General features: G+C 36.1%; 1 protein-coding gene across 1 annotated transcript in view; it reads left to right on the top strand.

The window, feature by feature from the left end:
- The window catches only part of ADAM18 (ADAM metallopeptidase domain 18), a 175,822-nt gene that overhangs the window by 113,096 nt on the left and 42,708 nt on the right, over positions 1–20,018 (top strand). Inside the window, exon 16 of the mRNA XM_088021313.1 lies at positions 2,887–3,076. Within this exon, the coding sequence (XP_087877439.1) occupies positions 2,887–3,076 (190 nt within the window). The remainder of the gene's footprint in view (positions 1–2,886; positions 3,077–20,018) is intronic.

The raw sequence follows: 20,018 nt of genomic DNA, 5'->3' as shown, positions 1-20,018 counted from the left end.
TCTAACTATATAACCAAAATAAATGAAATCAGTTATTTTGAGGAGATTTAATTACAGCATTATTCATAATAGCCAAGGTATGGAAAAAATCTACATGTCCAGCAACAGACAAATGGATCAGAAAAAAGCTATGTATACAATGAAATATTGTTCAGCTTTAAAAAGAAGGAAATCTTGTCATTTTTGACAACATGGTTGAACCTGGACATCTGTACGCTAAGTGAAAGGAGCTAAAGACAAACACTAAGTAGTATCACCTATATGTGTAATAAAAAATGTTAAACTCATATTAACAGAGAGTAGAAAAATAGTTGCCAGTGAGAAATAGAGATAAGTTAGTAAAAGGATACCAGTTTTCAGTTTTAAGATGAATAAAGTCCAAGGATCTGATGTATAATATGGTGACTATAATTGATAACATTGTATTATATAATTGAAATTTGGTAAGAGAGTAGAACTTAAATGTTCTCACACACAAAAAAGATAAATAATTGAAGTGATAAGTGTGTTAATTAAGTTAATGGGGAGAATCCTTTCACAATATATACATATATGAAATCATCACTTTGTACACTTTAAATGTCTTACAAGTTTGTCAATTTTAGCCCAATAAAGTTAGAAAAGTATAGTAACAAATACATTCTGGCGATCTACTACACAACATAGTTACTACAATTAAAAATACGGTATTGAATACTTAAAATTTGCTAAGTGGTAGTAGTTATATTAAGTGTTCTTGCCAGAAAATATTTTAAAATAATATAATAATAAATAAAATTATTATTATTGTTGTTGTTATTCAAAGGCAGGAGGAAACTTTGAGAAGTGGTGGATATGTTTATGTCCTTGATGATGAGTGTGTGTTTATCCCCAAATTCATCACATTGTTTACATTAAATATGTATAGCTTTGTAGATGTTAAATATAAACTTAAAGTGGCTTAAAAAGTAGTTATAGATCCAAATTCAAGAACTAAGGGAATGGGGAGAGAATATAAAAACATTCAGGGTCAAGTGATCCAGGGAGAAGCAGGATTTTCCTTAACCCTCAAAGACATGGTAAGGAAAAATTGCAAAATTCTTTGGTAAGCACTACACTCAGCATGCTTATATAAAAAAAAAAATCCTTGGTTCATTTATGAAGATTATAAATAGCTGAAGAAACTATCTAGTTGGGTGGGACTAAGATAATATCCACCACTTTGCATCCAAATGAGTTTACTATAAATTAAGTATGACATGTAGAGGATGCAGAATTTCCCACATGCCCCAGTGCAAGACTAACAGATTGAAAGAGAATGTCTGAAATCACAAAATAGTGATGAGGGGAGATCTGATAAGAAGACCCATATAAACTCCAAAAGACAAGATTTAATCAGTCACACCTTGTTAGATACAAAGAACCAGTGATCAGGAAGACTGAGTTACATCACGGTGGATACCAACAGAAATAAGAGGTAGTGATAAACCAGCCATGCTTAATCTCTCTCCCCGATGAACAGAAGGCATGTCAACTAGCCTTGGTCTAAGATTATTTGTGAAAGTATGGACAGAAAAGATAGGAGAAACTCTAGCAAGCACGATTTCATCTGAGATTTCATGGTGCATCTCCAGATTTCATCTGAGATAATCATGGTGCATATATTTTCCTAAAATAAAATCTCTAACACAGTTCATCTGCTTAAGCAGACTGATTCCTTTCCAGAAAAGAAAAGCCTGTTAGTTCCAAGAATTCAACCATAAATACAAATTCCAAGAGAAAGGACTTTGGAGGAAGTGTTTGTAATCAATAGCCAGACTAGAAAGAGACCTACTATGCAAAGCTGGTTTAAGATATATGCCATGGAAAGAGAGTGGAGCCACAACCAAAAGAAGTATCTAGATCTAAGATAGACAACTTATGCTGGGTAGGAGAAAGCTTGAAAATAGATTTAGATTTTGGCTCCCAATTTCACTTGAATCTTTCCTCATTGTACCATTAACCTAATCTCTGTGATGTTAAAAGAACCCAAAATGGTCTTTTAGGACAAATGGATAAAATTTTCTAAGAGAAGACTTTTGAAGAAATAATGACATACTTGACAAGCACATATCAATAGTTAAGAATCGTTGTTTCCATTGAAAATGAGAATTGATAGATTTGAGTAACTCCAAGAGCAAGAAATGACATAGATTACTTTCCAGGGTATAGTCTAGGAATATTGTAAGCCTTAGAGAAGCCAATATTCTATCCAATGATAGATTATGAATGGCTAAATAAACTGTTTGGGGATAATGTTTTGTATGCTTGTGGCATAAAGGAGATCTCAAAGTTCCTTAATTCTCAAGAGAGAAGTGCAAAACTATTGGAAGTACCAGCATGTTGGAAAAATCTTGGGATCAAAATGAAGAGTCTGTATACTACAGAGATGTACTGATTAAAGTTCATGGTAAGGACAATGGATGTTAACAGAAGGGGCTCAAATGATACATTGAGTTAATAAATGCAACTAGCTACTCTCAAGAAATGTTGGGTAACAAATGACCAGACTGGCCAAGCTATATCAAAGTGGAGGCAGGTGATGAATTTTCCCAGAGAATGTGGTAAACTATGATGAATGCTCTAGGTCAACTGGAGGCTAGACAAAAAGTTAAGTTCTGAAATAGGAAATGAAGTTATGACTGCAAATTTGAGTTTAGTGTACAGTATTCAATTCAGTTACAGTGCTAATCAATTGGATTATATTCAGTTGTTTTGCACCATAGGATAATGTTATCTTGGCATTTTTTTCTGCCAAAAGTTTTATACCATCTATTAAAATGTAAGTATTATAAGTAATATGATACTTATTTGGAAGTTGGTAACATTAAAAGACAAAATGATAAGGAATTTTGTTTTTCATTTCAGGGATGTTCTCTGTGGAAAATTAGCTTGTGTTTGGCCACAGAAGAATACTTATAAAAGTGATATTCAATCTGCAGTTTACTCATATATTCAAGGGCATGTATGCATATCTATAACTACTGGGTCATCAGTGAGATCAGATGGAAGAGATTATGCCTATGTGGCTGATGGCACTGTTTGTGGTACACAAATGGTAACAAAACATGTTCATTTATATTTAGCTGTGCTAAATTATGTAATTATCAAATACTATATTCCATGATGACTATCACAGTTATACTGAATGGATTTGAACCTGGTGCTGCCAATTATTTCCCATACAATATTGAAAAGATAATTAAACTAGGCCTCAGTTATTCAATAACTTTGCTTTTTGGATGTTATAACCAGTCATCAATCCTCATATGAGAAGATATGTATGTCTTTTAAGCACAACATTCCACTAAAATGAGAGGTGATTTTTTTATTAGATCTTTGAATTCTAACAAATTTTAATCATAGAATTCTGAGCTTTTCAGGTTTTTCCTGCTTCACAAAGAAACATAACTCAGCTTTTATATTTCTTAAACCATCAGTTTACATTTATAATCAAAGTATAATTGTGAGAGGTTTAGAAGAACCAAACAAGAAGTCTATACCAGGAAAGCATGGTTACAGTGATACAAAAGCTTATGTCCATATGCATATATACATACATATGAGCATTTGCACTTATATGGTCATAAAATAAAGGGAGAACAAAGATGGCTGTTAGTCAGTTTGGAAGTACAAGTGCACACATTCCAGAAACTATAAGGCATCTGAAATTTAAAGTAGCAATTGTAAATCAGTGTGCTACATATAAACGACATTCAAACTTACTTGTTGAATTAAAAATAAAACAAAACCTTGAAATGGTGAATCAATTAGCCAATTTTTAAATTTTATACTGTATATTCATTTATTTTTATTGAGGTATATTTGACATAAATATTAGTTTCAGATGTACAACATAATAATTTGATGTACACATTGTGAGATGATCACCACAATAAGTCTACAGTCCATCACCTACAATATATTATTGACTATATTCCTCATGCTGTGCATTATATCCTCATGACTTATTTTACACCTCTATGCTTGTACTTTTTAATCTCCTTCATCTCTGTTGCCCTACCCAAACCCTTCCCCTCTGACAACCACCAATCTGTTCCCTGTGACTGTAAGTCTGTGTTTTATTTTGATTGTTTTGATTTTTAGATTCCACATATAGGTGAAATCATATGGTATTCGTTTTTCTCTCTCTGATTTATTTCACTTGCATAATACCCTTAAGTTTCATCCACATTTTCACAAATATCAAGATTTCATTATATTTGTGGTTAAGTAGTAATGTATTGTATATATATACCACATCTTCTTTATCCATTCGTTTATGGGTGAACATTGGGTTGTTTCCAAATCTTGGCTAATGCTGCAATCAACAGAGGGGTACACGTACCTTTTTGAATTAGTATTTTTATTTTCTTCAGATAGATATCCAGTAGTGGAATTACTAGATCATATGGTAGGTAGCTCTATCTTTAATATTTTGAGGAAACTCCATACTATTTTTCATAGGGGTTGCACCAATTTACATTCCTGCCAATAGTGCACAAGATGTTCCTTTTCTCCATATCCTCACCAACACTTGTTATTTCTTGTCTTTTTGATTCTAGCCATTCTGATATATGTAAGGTGATACCTCATTGTAGTCTTGATTAGTATTACCCTGATGAGTAATGATGTTGAGCATCTTTTCATGTGCCTGTTGGCCATCTCTATACATTTTTTGGAAAAATGTATTCAGATCTGTTTTCTATTTTTTAATCAGGATTTTTTTCTGTTATTGAGTTATATGAATTCTTTATATATTTTGGATCTGAGCCCCTTAATGAACATATGATTTGGAAATATCTTTTTTCAGTAGGTTGCCTTTTTATTTTGCAGATGGTTTCCTTCACTGTGCAAAAGCTTTTTAGTTTGATGTAGTCCCATTTGTTTATTTTTGCTTTTATTTCTCTTGCCTTTGATGTCAGATTCAAAGAAAAAATCTTTAAGACTGTGTCGAGGAGCTTATCACCTATGTTTCCTTCTAGGAATTTTATGGTTTCAGATATTACATTCAAGTCTTTAATATATTTTGAGTTAAACTTTGTACATTTTAAGATGGTGGTCCAGTTTTATTCTTTTAAGTGTAGCTGTTAGTTTTCCCAACACCATATTTTGAAGACATTGTACTTTCCTAATGTATATTTTTGTCTCCTTCATTGTAAATTAATTGACCATATATGCATAGGGTCCCGATTCTGTTCCATTGCTTATATGCCTATTTTGATTTCTGTAACACAATGTTTTATTTCCTATAGCTCTGTAGTCTAGTTTGAACATAGAAAATATGGTATCTCCAGCCTTGTTATTCTTTTTGAGGATTGTTTTGGCAGTTCTCTGTCTTCTGTGATTCCATACAGATTTTAAAATTATTTTTGTTTTCATTTTGGTGATGAATGCCTTTGGAGATTTGATAGGGATTTCATTTAATCTGCAGGTTGCTTTGTGTAGTATTGATATTTTGACAATATTTATTCTTCCACTGCATGAGCACAGAATATCTTTCCATTTATTTGTGTCTTCTTCAATTACATTCATCAATGTTCTATAGTTTTTTTTATTATGTTATGTTAATCACCATACATTACATCATTATATTTGATGTAGTGTTCCATGATTCATTGTTTGCGTATAACACCCAGTGCTCCATGCAGTATGTGCCCTCTTTAATACCCATCACCAGGCTAACCCATCCCCCCACCCCCCTCCCCTCTAGAACCCTCAGTTTGTTGCTCAGAGTCCATAGTCTCTTATGGTTTGTCTCCCCCTCCAATTCCTCCCCCCTTCATTTTACCCTTACTATTATCTTCTGTTTTTTTTTTTTTTTAACATATAATGTCTTAATTGTTTCAGAGGTACAGGTCGGTGATTCAACAGTCTTACACAATTCACAGCGCTCACCATAGCACATGCCCTCCCCAATGTCTATCACCCAGCCACCCCATCCCTCCCACCCTCCACCACTCCAGCAACCCTCAGTTTGTTTCCTGAGATTAAGAATTCTTCATATCAGTGAGGTCATATGATACATGTCTTTCTCTGATTGACTTATTTATAAGCATAATACCCTCCGGTTCCATCCACTTTGTTGCAAATGGCAAGATTTCATTCCTTTTGATGGCTGCATAACATTCCATTGTATATATATATCACCTCTTCTTTATCCATTCATCCGTCAACGGACATCTTGGCTCTCCACAGCTTGGCTATTGTGGATAATGCTGCTACAAATATAGGAGTGCACGTACCCCTTCAGATCCCTACATTTGTATCTTTGGGGTAAATACCCAGTAGTGCAATTGCTGGATCATATGGTAGCTCTATTTCCAACTTTTTGAGGAACATCCATACTGTTTTCCAGAGTGGCTCCACCAGCTTGCATTCCCACCAACAGTGTAGGAGGGTTCCCCTTTCTCCGCATCCCCGCCAACATCTGTCGTTTCCTGACTTGTTAATTTTAGCCATTCTGACTGGTGTGAGGTGATATCTCATTGAGGTTTTGATTTGGATTTCCCTGATGCCGAGTGATGTTGAGCACCTTTTCATGTGTCTGTTGGCCATTTGGACATCTTCTTTTAAAAATTTCTGTTCATGACTTCTGCCCATTTCTTGATTGGATCATTTGTTCTTTTGGTGTTGAGTTTAAGAAATTCTTTATAGATTTTGGATGCTAGCCCTCTATCTGATATGTCATGTGCAAATATCTTCTCCCATTCTGTTGATTGTCTTTTGGTTTTGTGGACTGTTTCTTTTGCTATGCAAAAGCTTTTTATCTTGATGAAGTCCCAATAGTTCATTTTTGCCCTGGCTTCCCTTGCGTTTGGTGATGTTTCTAGGAAGAAGTTGCTGCAGCTGAGTTCGGAGAGGTTGCTGCCTGTGTTCTCCTTTAGGATTTTGATGGACTCCTGTCTCATATTGAGGTCTTCCAACGATTTTGAGTCTATTTTTGTGTTTGGTGTAAGGAAATGGTCCAGTTTCATTCTTTTGCATGTGGCTGTCCAATTTTCCCAACACCATTTGTTGAAGAGACTGTCTTTTTTCCATTGGACATTCTTTCCTGCTTTGTCGAAGATTAGTTGACCCTAGAGTTGAGGGTCCATGTCTGGTCTCTCTATTCTGTTCCATTGATCTATATGTTTGTTTTTGTGCCAGTACCGTACTGTCTTGATGGTGACAGCTTTGTAATAGAGCTTGAAGTCCAGAATTGTGAATCCACAAGCTTTGCTTTGCTTTTTCAACATTCCTCTGACTATTCGGGGTCTTTTCTTGTTCCATACAAATTTTAGGATTATTTCTTCCCTTTCTTTGAAAAAAGTGAATGATATTTTGATGGGGATTGCATTGAATGTGTAGATTGCTCTAGGTAACATTGACATCCTCACAATATTTGTTCTTCCAATCCATGAGCATGGAACATTTTTCCATTTCTTTGTGTCTTCTTCATTTCTTTCATGAGTATTTTATAGTTTTCTGAGTACAGATTCTTTGCCTCTTTGGTGAGATGTATTCCTAGGTATCTTATGGTTTTGGTGCAATTGTAAATGAGATCGACTCCTTAATTTCTCTTTCTTCTGTCTTGTTGTTGGTGTATAGGAATGCCACTGATTTCTGTATATTGATTTTCTATCCTGCCAATTTACTGAATTCCTGTGTGAGTTCTAGCAGTATTGGGGTAGAGTCTTTTGGGTTTTCCACATGAAGTATCATATCATCTGCAAAGAGTGAGAGTTTGACTTCTTCTTTGCCAATGTGGATGCATTTTATTTCTTTTTGTTGTCTGATTGTTGTGGCTAGGACTTCTAATACTATGTTGAATAGCAGTGGTGATAGTGGCCATCCCTGCCCTTTTCCTGACCTTAAGGGGAAAGCTCAGTTTTTTCCCATTGAGAATGATATTCACTGTGGGTTTTTCATAGATGGATTTTATGCTATTGAGGTATGGACCCTCTATGCCTATACTCTGAAGAGTTCTGATCAAGAAAGGATGCTGTACTTTGTCAAATGCTTTTTCTGCTTCTATTGAGAAGACCATATGGTTCTTGTTCTTTCTTTTGTTCATGTATTGTATCACATTGATTGATTCCCGAAGTTGAACTAACCTTGCAGCCCAAGGATAAATCCCATTTGGTCATTCTGAATAATCCTTTTACTGTACAGTTGGATCCTATTGGCTAGTATTTTGGTGAGAATTTTTGCATCCATGTTCATCAAGGATATTGGCCGGTAATTCTCCTTTTTGATGGGGTTTTTGTCTGGTTTGGGGATCAAGGTAATGGGGCTCATAAAACGAGTTTGGAAGTTTTCCTTCCATTTCGATTTTTTGGAACAGTTTCAGAAAAATAGGTATTAATTCTTCTTTAAATGTTTGGAAGAATTCTCCTGGGAAGCCATCTGGCCCTGAGCTCTTGTTTTTTGGGAGATTTTTGATTATTGCATCAATTTCCTTAGCAGTTATAGGTCTGTTCAGGTTTTCAATTTCTTCCTGGTTCAGTTTTGGTAGTTAATACATCTCTGGGAATGCATCCATTTCTTCTTGATTATCTAGTTTACTGGCATATAGTTGCTCATAGTATGTTCTTATAATTGTGTTTCTTTGGTATTGGTTGTGATCTCTCCTCTTTCTTTCATGATTTTGTTGATTTGGGTGCTTTCTCTTTTCTTTTGATAAGTCTGGCAAGGGTTTATCAATCTTATTAATTCTTTTGAAGAACCAGCTCCTAGTTTCATTGGTCTGTTCTACTGCTCTTTTGATTTCTCTTTCATTGATTTCTGCTCTGATCTTATTATTTCTCTTCTCTTGCTGGGTTTAGGCTTTATTTGCTGTTCTTTCTCCAGCTCCCCTAGGTGTAGGGTTAGGTTGTGTATTTGAGACCTTTCTTGTTTCTTGAGAAAGGCTTGTATTGCTATATACTTTCCTCTTAGGACTCACTTTGCTGCATCCCAAAGATTTTGAACAGTTGTGTTTTCATTTTCATTGGTTTCCATGAACTTTTTAAATTCTTCTTTAATTTCCTGGTTGACCCATTCGTTCTTTAGTAGGATGCTCTTTAGCCTCCATGTATTTGAGTTCTTTCCTACTTTCCTCTTGTGATTGAGTTCTAGTTTCAAAGCATTGTGGTCTGAAAATATGCAGGGAATGATCCCAATCTTTTGGTACCAGTTGAGACCTGACTTGTGACCTAGGATGTGATCTATTCTGGAGAATGTTCCATGGGCACTAGAGAAGAATGTGTATTCTTTTGCTTTGGGATGAAATGTTCTGAATATATCAGTGAAGTCCATTTGGTCCAGTGTGTCATTTAAAGTCTTTATTTCTTTTTTGATCTTTTGCTTAGATGATCTCCATTTCAGTGAGGGGGGGTGTAAAGTCCCCCACTATTATTGTATTGTTGTGGATGTGTTTCTTTGCGTTTGTTATTAATTGGCTTATATAAGTAGCTGCTCTCATGTTAAGGGCATAGATATTTACAATTGTTAGATCTTCTTGTTGGATAGACCCTTTAAGTAGGATATAGTGTCCTTCCTCACCTCTTATATTAGTCTTTAGTTTAAATTTTAATTTGTCTGATATAAGGATTGCCACCCCAGTTTTCTTTTGGTGTCCATTAGCATGGTAAATGGTTTCCCCCCCCTCACTTTCAATGTGGGGGTGTCTTTGGGTCTAAAATGAGTCTCTTGCAGACAACATCTTGATGGGTCTTGTTTTTAATCCAATCTGATAGCCTGTGTCTTTTGATTGGGACATTTAGCCCATTTACATTCAGGGTAACTATTTAAAGATATGAATTTAGTGCCATTGTATTGCCTGTAAAGTGACTGTTACTGTATATTGTCTGTGTTTCTTTCTGGTCTATGTTACCTTTAGGCTCTCTTTTTGCTTAGAGGACCCCTCTCAATATTTCTTGTAGGGCTGGTTTCATGTTTGCAAATTCCTTTAGTTTTTGTTGTGGAAGCTTTCTCTCTCTCCTTCTATTTTCAATGACAGCCTAGCTGGATATAGTATTCTTGGCTGCATATTTTTCTCATTTAGTGCTCTGAATATATCATGCCAGTCCTTTCTGCCCTGCCAGGTCTCTGTGGATAGGTCTGTTGCCAATCTAATGTTTCTACCATTGTAGGTTACAGATCTCTTCTCCCAAGCTGCTTTCAGCATTTTCTCTTTGTCTCTGAGCCTCATAAGTATTAGTATTGGATGTCAGGGTGTAGACATATTTTTATTGATTTTGAGGGGGATTCTTCATGCCTCCTGGATTTTGATGCCTGTTTCCTTCCCCAAATTAGGGAAGTTCTCTGCTATAATTTGCTCCAGTATACCTTCTGCCCCTCTCTCTCTTTCTTCTTCTTCTGGGATCCCAATTATTCTAATATTGTTTCATCTTATGGTATTGCTTATCTCTCGAATTCTGCCCTCATGATCCAGTAGTTGTTTATCTCTCTTTTTCTCAGCTTCTTTATTTTCCATTATTTGGTTTTCTGTATCACTAATTCTCTCTTCTGCCTCATTTATCCTAGCAGTTAAAGACTCCATTTTTTATTGCACCTCATTAATAGCCTTTTTGATTTCGACTTGGTTAGATTTTAGTTCTTTAATTCTCCAGAAAGGGCTTCTCTCATATCTTCCATGCTTTTTTCAAGCCCGGCTAGTATCTTTAAAATCATCGTTCTGAACTCTAGTTCTGAAATCTTACTAATGTCTGAATTGGTTCGGTCCCTAGCAGTCAGTACAGCTTCTTGTTCTTTTTTTTTTTTTTTTGAGGTGATATTTTCCAACTTGTCATTTTGTCCAGAGGAGAACAGACGAATGAGAGAACCAAATGCTAACAGGGTAACAACGACCCCAGAAAAATATACACTAAACAAATCAGAATAGACCTGAAACCAGGGGAAAAGAAAGGGAAAGAAAGAAAAAAAAAATAAGAAAAATATAATTAAAAACAGAATATGATCAAATATGATCAGTCTGGTGCATAGATCAGTGCCACACACTAGATTTTGGGTGTATTTTGGTCTGTTAGAAGAAAGTGCCTCCCAAAATTTTAAAGAAAGAAAAGCTTATATATGTACAAAAATAAGGGTGAATACATTAAAGGGATGGAATATGACTGTACAGATGAAAATTACAAAAGGTTTTATAGAAGGAATTGATAAGTAAAAAGTTGGTTGAAAAAAGAAAGAAGAGGAATTAAAAAAAAAAGGAGAGAATGTGATCAGGCAGGAGACTAGAACAAAGCCATACACTAGAGATTTAGGGTATATTTTTGTGTGTTAGACAAAACTGTGCCCTAAAATTTTAAAGAAGGAACAACTTACATATATATATATATATATATATATATATATATATATATATATACACCAAAAATAAGGTTAACTACTATGAAGGCATAGAATATAACTCTAAAAATGAAAAATAAAAAAGATTTTTTAAAAAAGGGATTGATAAGATGTTGGTTGAAAAGGGGAAAAAGTAAAATCAAAAAGAAAAAGAAAAAGAAAAAAAGAAAATTAAAAAAATTAACTTTGAAAGACTAAAGAATCAGGGGGGAAAAAAACCATGAATTCTATGTGTTGTATTCCCCTAGTGCTGGCATTCTGCCATTCTCATTGATCTGTAAACTTGGTCTTGGCTGGCTGTTCTTGCTGATATTCTTGGGGAGGGGCCTGTTGCCGTGGTTCCCAAATGTCTTTGCCAGAGGCGGAATTGCCCCACTCTTCCGGGGGCTGGGCTAAGTAATCTGCTTGGGTTTCCTCTCAGGAGCTTTTGTTCCCTGCAAACTTTCCATACAGCTTTGGAGGACGAGAGTGAAAATGGCAGCCTCCTAATCTCCACCCGGAGGAGCCGAGAACTCAGGGCCCCACTCCTCAGTGTGATCCCAGAGAAAAGCAGTCAATCACTCCCATCTCCCCAGTCTCCGGCTGCACTCCATGCTCACCCAGCCTGTGACTGAGAGTTTCTATCTCTAGCACAGGACCCCATGTGGAGTTTTCAAACCCAGCAGATCCCTGAGGTGCACTCCTGCAGTGCTCCTCCCAGGGGAGGAAGGGGAGTCTCCCTGGATCTGCCACTTGTTGGGTCCCTGCTGGGGGAGCAGTGGCCCCACTGTGCTGTGGATCATAGTTAATGGCAACCCCGAGCTTAGAGTCTACTCTTTGGCTCCGTCTTTGCAGCTGGCTTCCTTGCTCTGATACCTGGGAGCTCTGCTGCACTCAGGCACCCCCAGTCTTTCTGTGACCCCAAGGGTCCTGAGGTCATACTGTCCCAGTGAGGGTTCCATCCCCACTTAGCCCTGGAGTGACGTCCCTCAGCAAAGCAGACTTCTAAAAGTTCCGATTTTGTGCTCTGAGCCTCTATCACTTGCCGGGAGCAGCTGACGGATGATCCCTCGCCCCACCATCTATCATCCCTACTATCCGTCTCGGATTCACGTCTCCACACGTCCTACCTTCCAGAAAGTGGTCACTTTTCTGTTCAGAGAGTTGCTGTTATTCTTTTCTTTGATCTCCTGTGGAGTTCGTAGGTGTTCAGAATGGTTTGATTCCTATCTAGCTGAATTCCTGGGACTAGATGAAATTAAGTTCCTACTCCTCCACCATCTTGCTCCACTGCCCTTCAATGTTCCATAGTTTTTTAGTGTATAGGTCTTTCACATCCCTGGTTAAATTTATGTCTAGGTATTTTATTCTTTCTGATGCAGTTGTCCGTGGGATTTTTTTAAATTTCTCTGATAGTTTATTAGCATGTAGAAAACACAACAGGTTTTTTATATATTTTTTTTAATCCTGCAACTTTATTGAATTTAGTTCTAACAGTTTGTGGTGGAATCTTTAGGGTTTCCCCTTTTTTTTTAAAGATTTATTTGTTTTAGAGAGAGAGAGAGTGTGTGTGTGTGTGTGTGTGTGCAAGTGGGGGGAGGAGCAGAGGGTGAGGGACAGATTCTGCACTGAGCATGGAGTCCAACATGGGGCTTGATCCCAGGACTCTGAGTTCATGACCTGAGCAGAAATTAAGAGTCGGATGCTTAAATGACTGAGCCACCTAGGTGTCCAAGGGTTTTCTATATATAATATTATGTTATCTGCAAATAGTTTTACTTCTTTCTTTCCACTTTGTATGTCTTTTACTTGTTTTTGTTGTCTAATTGTTGTGGCTAAGACTTCCAATACCATGTCAACTAAAAATTGTCTTGTTCTTAGTCTTAGAGGTAAAGCTTTCAGCTTTTCATCATTGAGTATTATATTAGCTGTAGGTTTGTCACATATGGAATTTATTATGTTGGGGTATGTACCATCTGTAAACATGTTGTTGAGAGTTTTTATCATAAATGAATGATGAATTTTATCAAATTTTTTATGCATCTATTAAGATGATTATATCATTTTTTCTTTTATTTTGTTAATTTGGTGTATCCCCTTAACTGATTTGCTGATGGTGACCTGTCCCTGCATCACTGAAATAAATCCCACTTGATCATGGCATATAATCTTTTTAATGTATTGTTGAATTCAATTTTCCAATATTTTATTGTGGATTTTTGCATCTTTATTCATCAGGGAGATTGTCCCATACATTTCTTTTCTTGTCATATTCTTGTCTGGTTTTAGTATCAGGGTAATGCTGGCCTTTTAAAATGAGTTTGAAAGTGCGTCCTCCCATCCAATTCTTTGGAAGAGTTTGAAAAGGATAGGTATTAAATCTTTGAATGTTTGGTAGAATTTAACATTGAAATATCTGGTCCTGAACTTTTGTTTACTGAGGGTTTTTTATTACTGAATCAAATTTCTTATTAGTAATTGATCTATTCAGATTTTCGATTTTATTTATTTATTCATTTATTTGAAAGAGAGACAGAAGGGAAAGAGTGAAAAAGAGAACACACAAGCAGGAGGAGCAAGGGAGGAGAAAGAATCTCAAGCAGACTCCATGCTCAGCATGGAACCCAATGTGGGGCTTGATCTTGTGACCCAAAGAACACAACCTGAACTGAAACCAAGAGTCAAGAGTTGGAAGCTTAACTGACTGAGCCACCCAGGCACCCCATAGATTTTCTTTCTTTTCTTTGTGATTTGATATTGACAGATTATAAGTTTCTAAGAATTTTTCCATTTCTTCTAAGTTGTCCAATTTATTTATTAGTGTAAATTTGGTCATTGTAGTCCATTATGATTCTTTGTATTTCCGTGATAGGAGTTGTAGTATCTCTTTCATATCTAATTTTATTTACTTGACACGCTTTGTTTTTCTTGGTGAGTCTAACTAAACATTTTTCAATTTTGTTTATCTTTTCAAAGAACCAGCTCTTAGTTTTATTAATATTTTCTATTGTCATTTTAGTCTTTAGTTCATTTATTTCAGTTCTGATCTCTATTATTTCCTTTCTTCTACTAACTTTGGCCTTAATCTGTTCTTCTTTTCCTAATTCCTTTATGTGTAAAGCTAAATTGTTTATTTGAGATTTCTCTTGTTACTTGTGGTAGACCTGTACTGCTATGAATTTCCCTTTTATAACTGCTTTTGCACCATCCCCTACATTTTGGTAAGCTGTGTTTCTCTTTTCATTTGTCTCAGGATTATTTATTTCTTTTTATTTAAGATTTTATTTATTTATTTCACAAAGAGATAGTGAGAGCAGGAACACAAGCAGGGGGAGTGGGAGAGGGAGAAGCAGGTTTCCCGTTGAGCAGGAAGTCCAAAGTGGGGCTCGATCCCAGGACCCTGGGATCATGACCTGAGCTGAAGGCAGACACTTAGCATGCCCTTATTTATTTCTTTTTTATTTCTCCTCTGATCTCTTCTATGACCCAGTAGTTGCAGTAACATGTTATTTAATCTCCATGTATTTGTGTTTTTTCCAGTTTTCTTGGGATTGATTTCTGGTTTCACACCATTGTGGTCAGAGCAGATGCTTAATGTGATTTCAGTTTTCTTGAATTTATTGAGTCTTGTTTCATGCATAACATGTGATCTATCTTGAAGAATATTCCATATACACTTGAGAAAAATGTTTATTTTGCTCCTTTTGGATGGAATATTCTCTATATATCTTTTAAGTCCATGTGGTCTATGTCATGTTTAATGCTAAGGTTTCCTTTTTTGATTTTCTGTCTGGATGATGTATTCATTGATTTTAGTGGGATGTTGAAGTGTCCTACTCTTATTGTATTCATCAGTTTCTCCTTTTAGTTCTATTAATATCTGTTTTATGTATTTTGGTGTTTCTATATTGGGTGCATATATATTTATAAACATTACATCTTCTTGCTTGATTGACCCCTTTATCATTCTATAGTGCCTCTCTTTGTCTTTTATTATAGCCTTTGTTTAAAGTCTATTTGTCTGGGGGTGGGAGGGATGGGGTGGCTGGGGGATAGACATTGGGGAGGGTATGTGCTATGGTAAGTGCTCTGAATTGTGTTAGACTGATGAATCACAGACTAGTACTCCTGAAACAAATAATACATTAATAAAAAAAAAAGATGTTAATAAAAAAAGACTAAACTTAATGAGCACTAAGTAACATATGGTTCTGTTGAATCACTATATTGTATAGTGAAACTAATATAACAATGTATATTAACTACACTGGAATTAAAATTAAAAAATAAAGTCTATTTGTCTGATATGAATATAGCTATACCAGCTTTCTTTTTGTTTCCATTTGCCTAAACTATCTTTTTCCATTCCTACATTTTCAGTATGTGAGTGTCCTTAATTTTGAAATAAATCCCTTGTAGGCAATATATAGATGTGTTTTGTTATTTTATCCATTCAGTCACTCTCTGCCTTTTGATTAAAGTAATTAGACCATTTACATATAATGTAATTATTGACACATATGTACTTATTCTTATTTCATTCATTGTTTTCTGGCTGTTATTGTAGTTTTTCTCCTTTTCTTTCTCTTCTTCTCCCTTGGCGTTTTGATAACTTTAAGTGTTATGTTTACATTTCTTTCTCATTTTCTTCTGCATCTTTACTATAAATTTTTGCCTTCTGGTTACCATAAGGCAAAATATGTATAAGCAACTATATATATATATATATAGTTATATATACATAGTTACTATGTATAGTAACTTAAATTTTAATACATTCTAAACTTTAAATTTTTGCTTCCCACATTTTATGTTTTTGATGTCACATTTTACATCTTTTTTATTGTTATCCCTTAACTAATTATTGCATATTTAGTTAATTTTACTATTTTTATCTTTTAACATTCATAGTAGCTTTATAACTGTTAATTGACTACCTTTATTAATTTTTTGCAGTGATTTTTACTTCTGTATGTTTTCCTGTTATTTTAATTACTATTATTTCTTTTCAGCTTAATAAGTCCCTTTAAAATTTCTTCTAAGGCTGGTTTAGTAATGACAAATTCTTTTAACTTTTGCTTGTCTTGAAAACTCTTTACCATTTTTTCAATTCTGGATGATAATCTTGCTGGTAAGAGTATTTTTGGATGGAAGTTCTTTTCCTTCCAGCACTTTGAATGTCATGCCACTTCTTCATGGCCTGAAAAAAATCTCTGCTGAGAAATTGCTGATAGCCTAATGAGGTTTTCCATGCACATAACAATTTGTTTTTCTCTTTCTGCTTTTAAGATTCTCCTCTTTAACTTTTGGCATTTTATTTTGTTTTTGTTTTGTTTTAAGTTATTTAAATTCCAGTTAGTTAACTTACAGTGTAATATTAGTTTCAGGTGTATAATTCAGTGATTCAGCACTTACTTACAATACCCAGTGCTCATCGGGGCGCCTGGATGGCTCAGTTGTTAAACGTCTGCCTTCGGCTCAGGTCATGATCCCAGGGTCCTGGGATCGAGCCCCACATTGGGCTCCCTGCTCAACGGGAAGCCTGCTTCTCCGTCTCCCACTCCCCCTGCTTGTGTTCCTTCTCTCTCTGTCTCTCTCTCTCTCTCTGTCAAATAAATAAATAAAATTTTAAAAGAAAAAAGAAACATGATACCCAGTTCTCATCACAACTAGTGCACTCCTTAATTCCCATCACCTATTTAACCCATCCTCCAACTCACCTTTCCTCTGAAAACCATCAGTTTGTTCTCTATAGTTAAGAGCCTTTCTCTTGGCTTCCTCTCTCTCTCTTTTCCCCTATACTCATTTGTTTTATTTCTTAAATTCCACATATGAGTGAAATCATATGGTATTTCTCTTTCTCTGACTGACTTTTTTCACTAAACATGATACTCTCTAGCTCCATCCATGTTGTTGCAAGTGACAAGATTTCATTCTTTTATGGCTGAATAATATTCCATGATATATATATATATATATATATATATAAAATCTTTATCCATTCATCAGTTGATGGACACTTGGGCTTTTCAATAGTTTGGCTATTGTAGGTAATGCTGCTATAAATATCGGGTTGCATTTATCCCTTTGAGTTAGTATTTTTGTGTTCTTTAGGTAAACACCCAATAGTGCCATTGCTGGATCATTTTAATTATGATGTGTCTTGGTGAATTGCTTTAGGTTCATCTTATTTGGAACTCTCTGAGTTTCTTAGACCTGGATGTCTGTTTCCTTCCCTTTGTTAGGAAAAATTTCAGTTTTTGTATTCTCAAATAAGTTTTCTGTCCCTTGGTCTCTCTGTTCCCCTTCTGGAACACCAATAATGCAAATGTTATTCTGTTTCATGTTGTCTCAAAGGTCTCTTAAGTTTTCTTCATTTTTTAAAGTTCTTTTGTTTTCTTTTTGCTGTTCTGTCTGGATGAGTTCCATTGCTTTGTCTTCCAGTTTGCTAATCCATTCTTCTGCTTCACCCAATCTGTTGTTAAAACCTCTTGTGAATTTTTTCTAGTTATTATATGCTTCACTCTGTGACTTTTGTTTGGTATTCTTACATTTTCTTTTTTGTTGTTGACTTTCTCACTGTGTTCATCTAGTCTTCTCCCAAGTTCAGTGAGCATTTTACGACCATTATTTTGAATCCCTTATCTGATAGGTTACTTTTCTTCATATCATTTAGGACTCTTTTCCTGTGTTTTTTTCTTGTTCTTTATTTTGGGTTATAGTTCTCTGTTTCCTAATTTTGCTTGATGCTCTGTGTTTATTTCTATGTATTAAATAAAACAGCTACTTCTCTCAATCTTGAAGGGGGGGGGGGCTTTGTGTATGTGATCAACTTTCTTTTTCAACCTTATCCTAGCTCTTGATTTCTTTCAAACCTTTGTAATTGCCTAACCACTGATATTTTTTTGATTCATCCCTATTTTTGAGAGTGTGCCAAGACCTCTTAATATTCAATGAGAGGAATCTCATTTAGCACCTAGTTTCAGGTTGATTAGAAACCAGACCCTCAGGCAAATATGTAAATGTGTAAAATATAAACATATGTGTACAGTCCTATGGGATGCAGTTATAATCCCTACTGGAGGCCAGTCCAGAAGAGCTGGAAGTGTCCTTTGGGTGATAGCTGCAAAAATTGAGGTTGCAGATAAGTGCATATGCTCCTTTCTGTGAGGTCTCTTTGAGCTGTAGTGAGGCCCAGAATGTGTGCAAGGATGGTGTCTCCCTGCGTACATTTCCTGGAGTGGTTCCTTAGCCTCTACATGTGGAGGAAATTTGAAGACTGTCCCTCAGGCTGGAGCTCCATACTTCATAAATAGGTTTTTTCCACAGGAAGACTGGGGTTGTGTTCCAGTCTGTTGTCTGTGTAGTAACCTGGCTGTGGTGACCAACAAAGAACTGCATTTCCAAATTTCACATTCCATGGAGCTTAGGAATACCAGCCTCCTTGGCCACCAGAGCCAGGTAGATCAAAGAGCATTCCTTGTGTGGATTATCCATGCCTACTAGATTTACATATACAGTTGGAGAGTATAGGGATTGGAGCATGTTTGCTGGCTTAAGAAAGGTAGTGATAATATATCTTAACTACACATTTCCATAGGTCAGGTTGTAGCTGAGAGTCCTTATTTGTGTGTGTATGCTGACTTTAGTTTCAGAGTGGGAGAATGCCACAGCTGCTTGCTCTCCCCAGCCCCAGCCAGAAAGCAGAGGAGTGTCAGAATTGTCCATGCTCACTGATTTTATCTAGTGAGCATGAGAATGTTCATGTTAACTTTCCCAAGCCAGATAGAGGGAGAGTGCTACAACTGCCTGCACAACCAAACTTCGGTAAGGCAGTAGGATAGTACTTAAATGCTTTTCTTGTCTTGGCAAGGTGGAGGGAATGGGCTGTATCTGAACTTCCTCCCTGTGCTAACAGGATAGGAGCAGAGTGCAAAAATGGTATCTGCCCGTGCCCCTGACTCCAAGGAAATCTCCTCCACCAGAGACTTTTGAATTAGCAAATGAATCTCCTTCACATATATATATTCATAATGCTTTTCAAACTGCTAGGGGATTTTGTGTTTGTTTTGTTTGGTTGGTTTTGCTGGATTTTAGCTGAATGAGACCATATGTAAGCTCTTTAAAAGGGGAATCTCAGGTTTGTATAGCACTTGGGTCCCTTGGGCATCAGTCTCTTTGGTTTTCTAAGCCATACATTTTGGGGGTTTGTGTTTCCAGCACAGATCCTTAGGGTTGAGATGACTATTGTGGGAGCACCAACCCCTTGCTGCTCCAGGAGAAACACTAGACACTAGACTGGTGAGATCCATCCCTGTTGTGGGATGCCATGGCACGGCAGTTTTTGGTGAGATGATATTTCTGCCTTCCTACCCATTTTGATATGGTCTTTGTATCCTTTGTTATGGAGAAACAGTTTACCTAGTTTTCAAATCTTTTTCAGAGGTATGATCCATATGTAGCTGTAGAGTTGGTGTCTCCATAAAAGGTTGTGGTTTCAGGATATTCATATGCTACCATCTTACAGAAGTCCTAGCTAATTGTTATACCTGGGGCCAGCAATCCTATTCCTTGGGGAAACTGCTTGTTGTGGTAGACAGCTTCTAAAATGTTTCCAATGATCCCGCTTCTTGGTATTCACTCCCTTTTGTAATTTCCTTCCTTTGTATTTGGGCTGGATATAGTGGCTT

Source organism: Eumetopias jubatus, unplaced genomic scaffold (assembly GCF_037043125.1).
Source record: "Eumetopias jubatus isolate StellerSeaLion01/CBP00866 unplaced genomic scaffold, mEumJub1_p1.0 scaffold_2, whole genome shotgun sequence".
Taxonomy (NCBI): Eukaryota; Metazoa; Chordata; class Mammalia; order Carnivora; family Otariidae; genus Eumetopias; species Eumetopias jubatus.
Note: the sequence above shows the minus strand (reverse complement) of the source record. Positions and strands in the feature narration are given on the sequence as shown.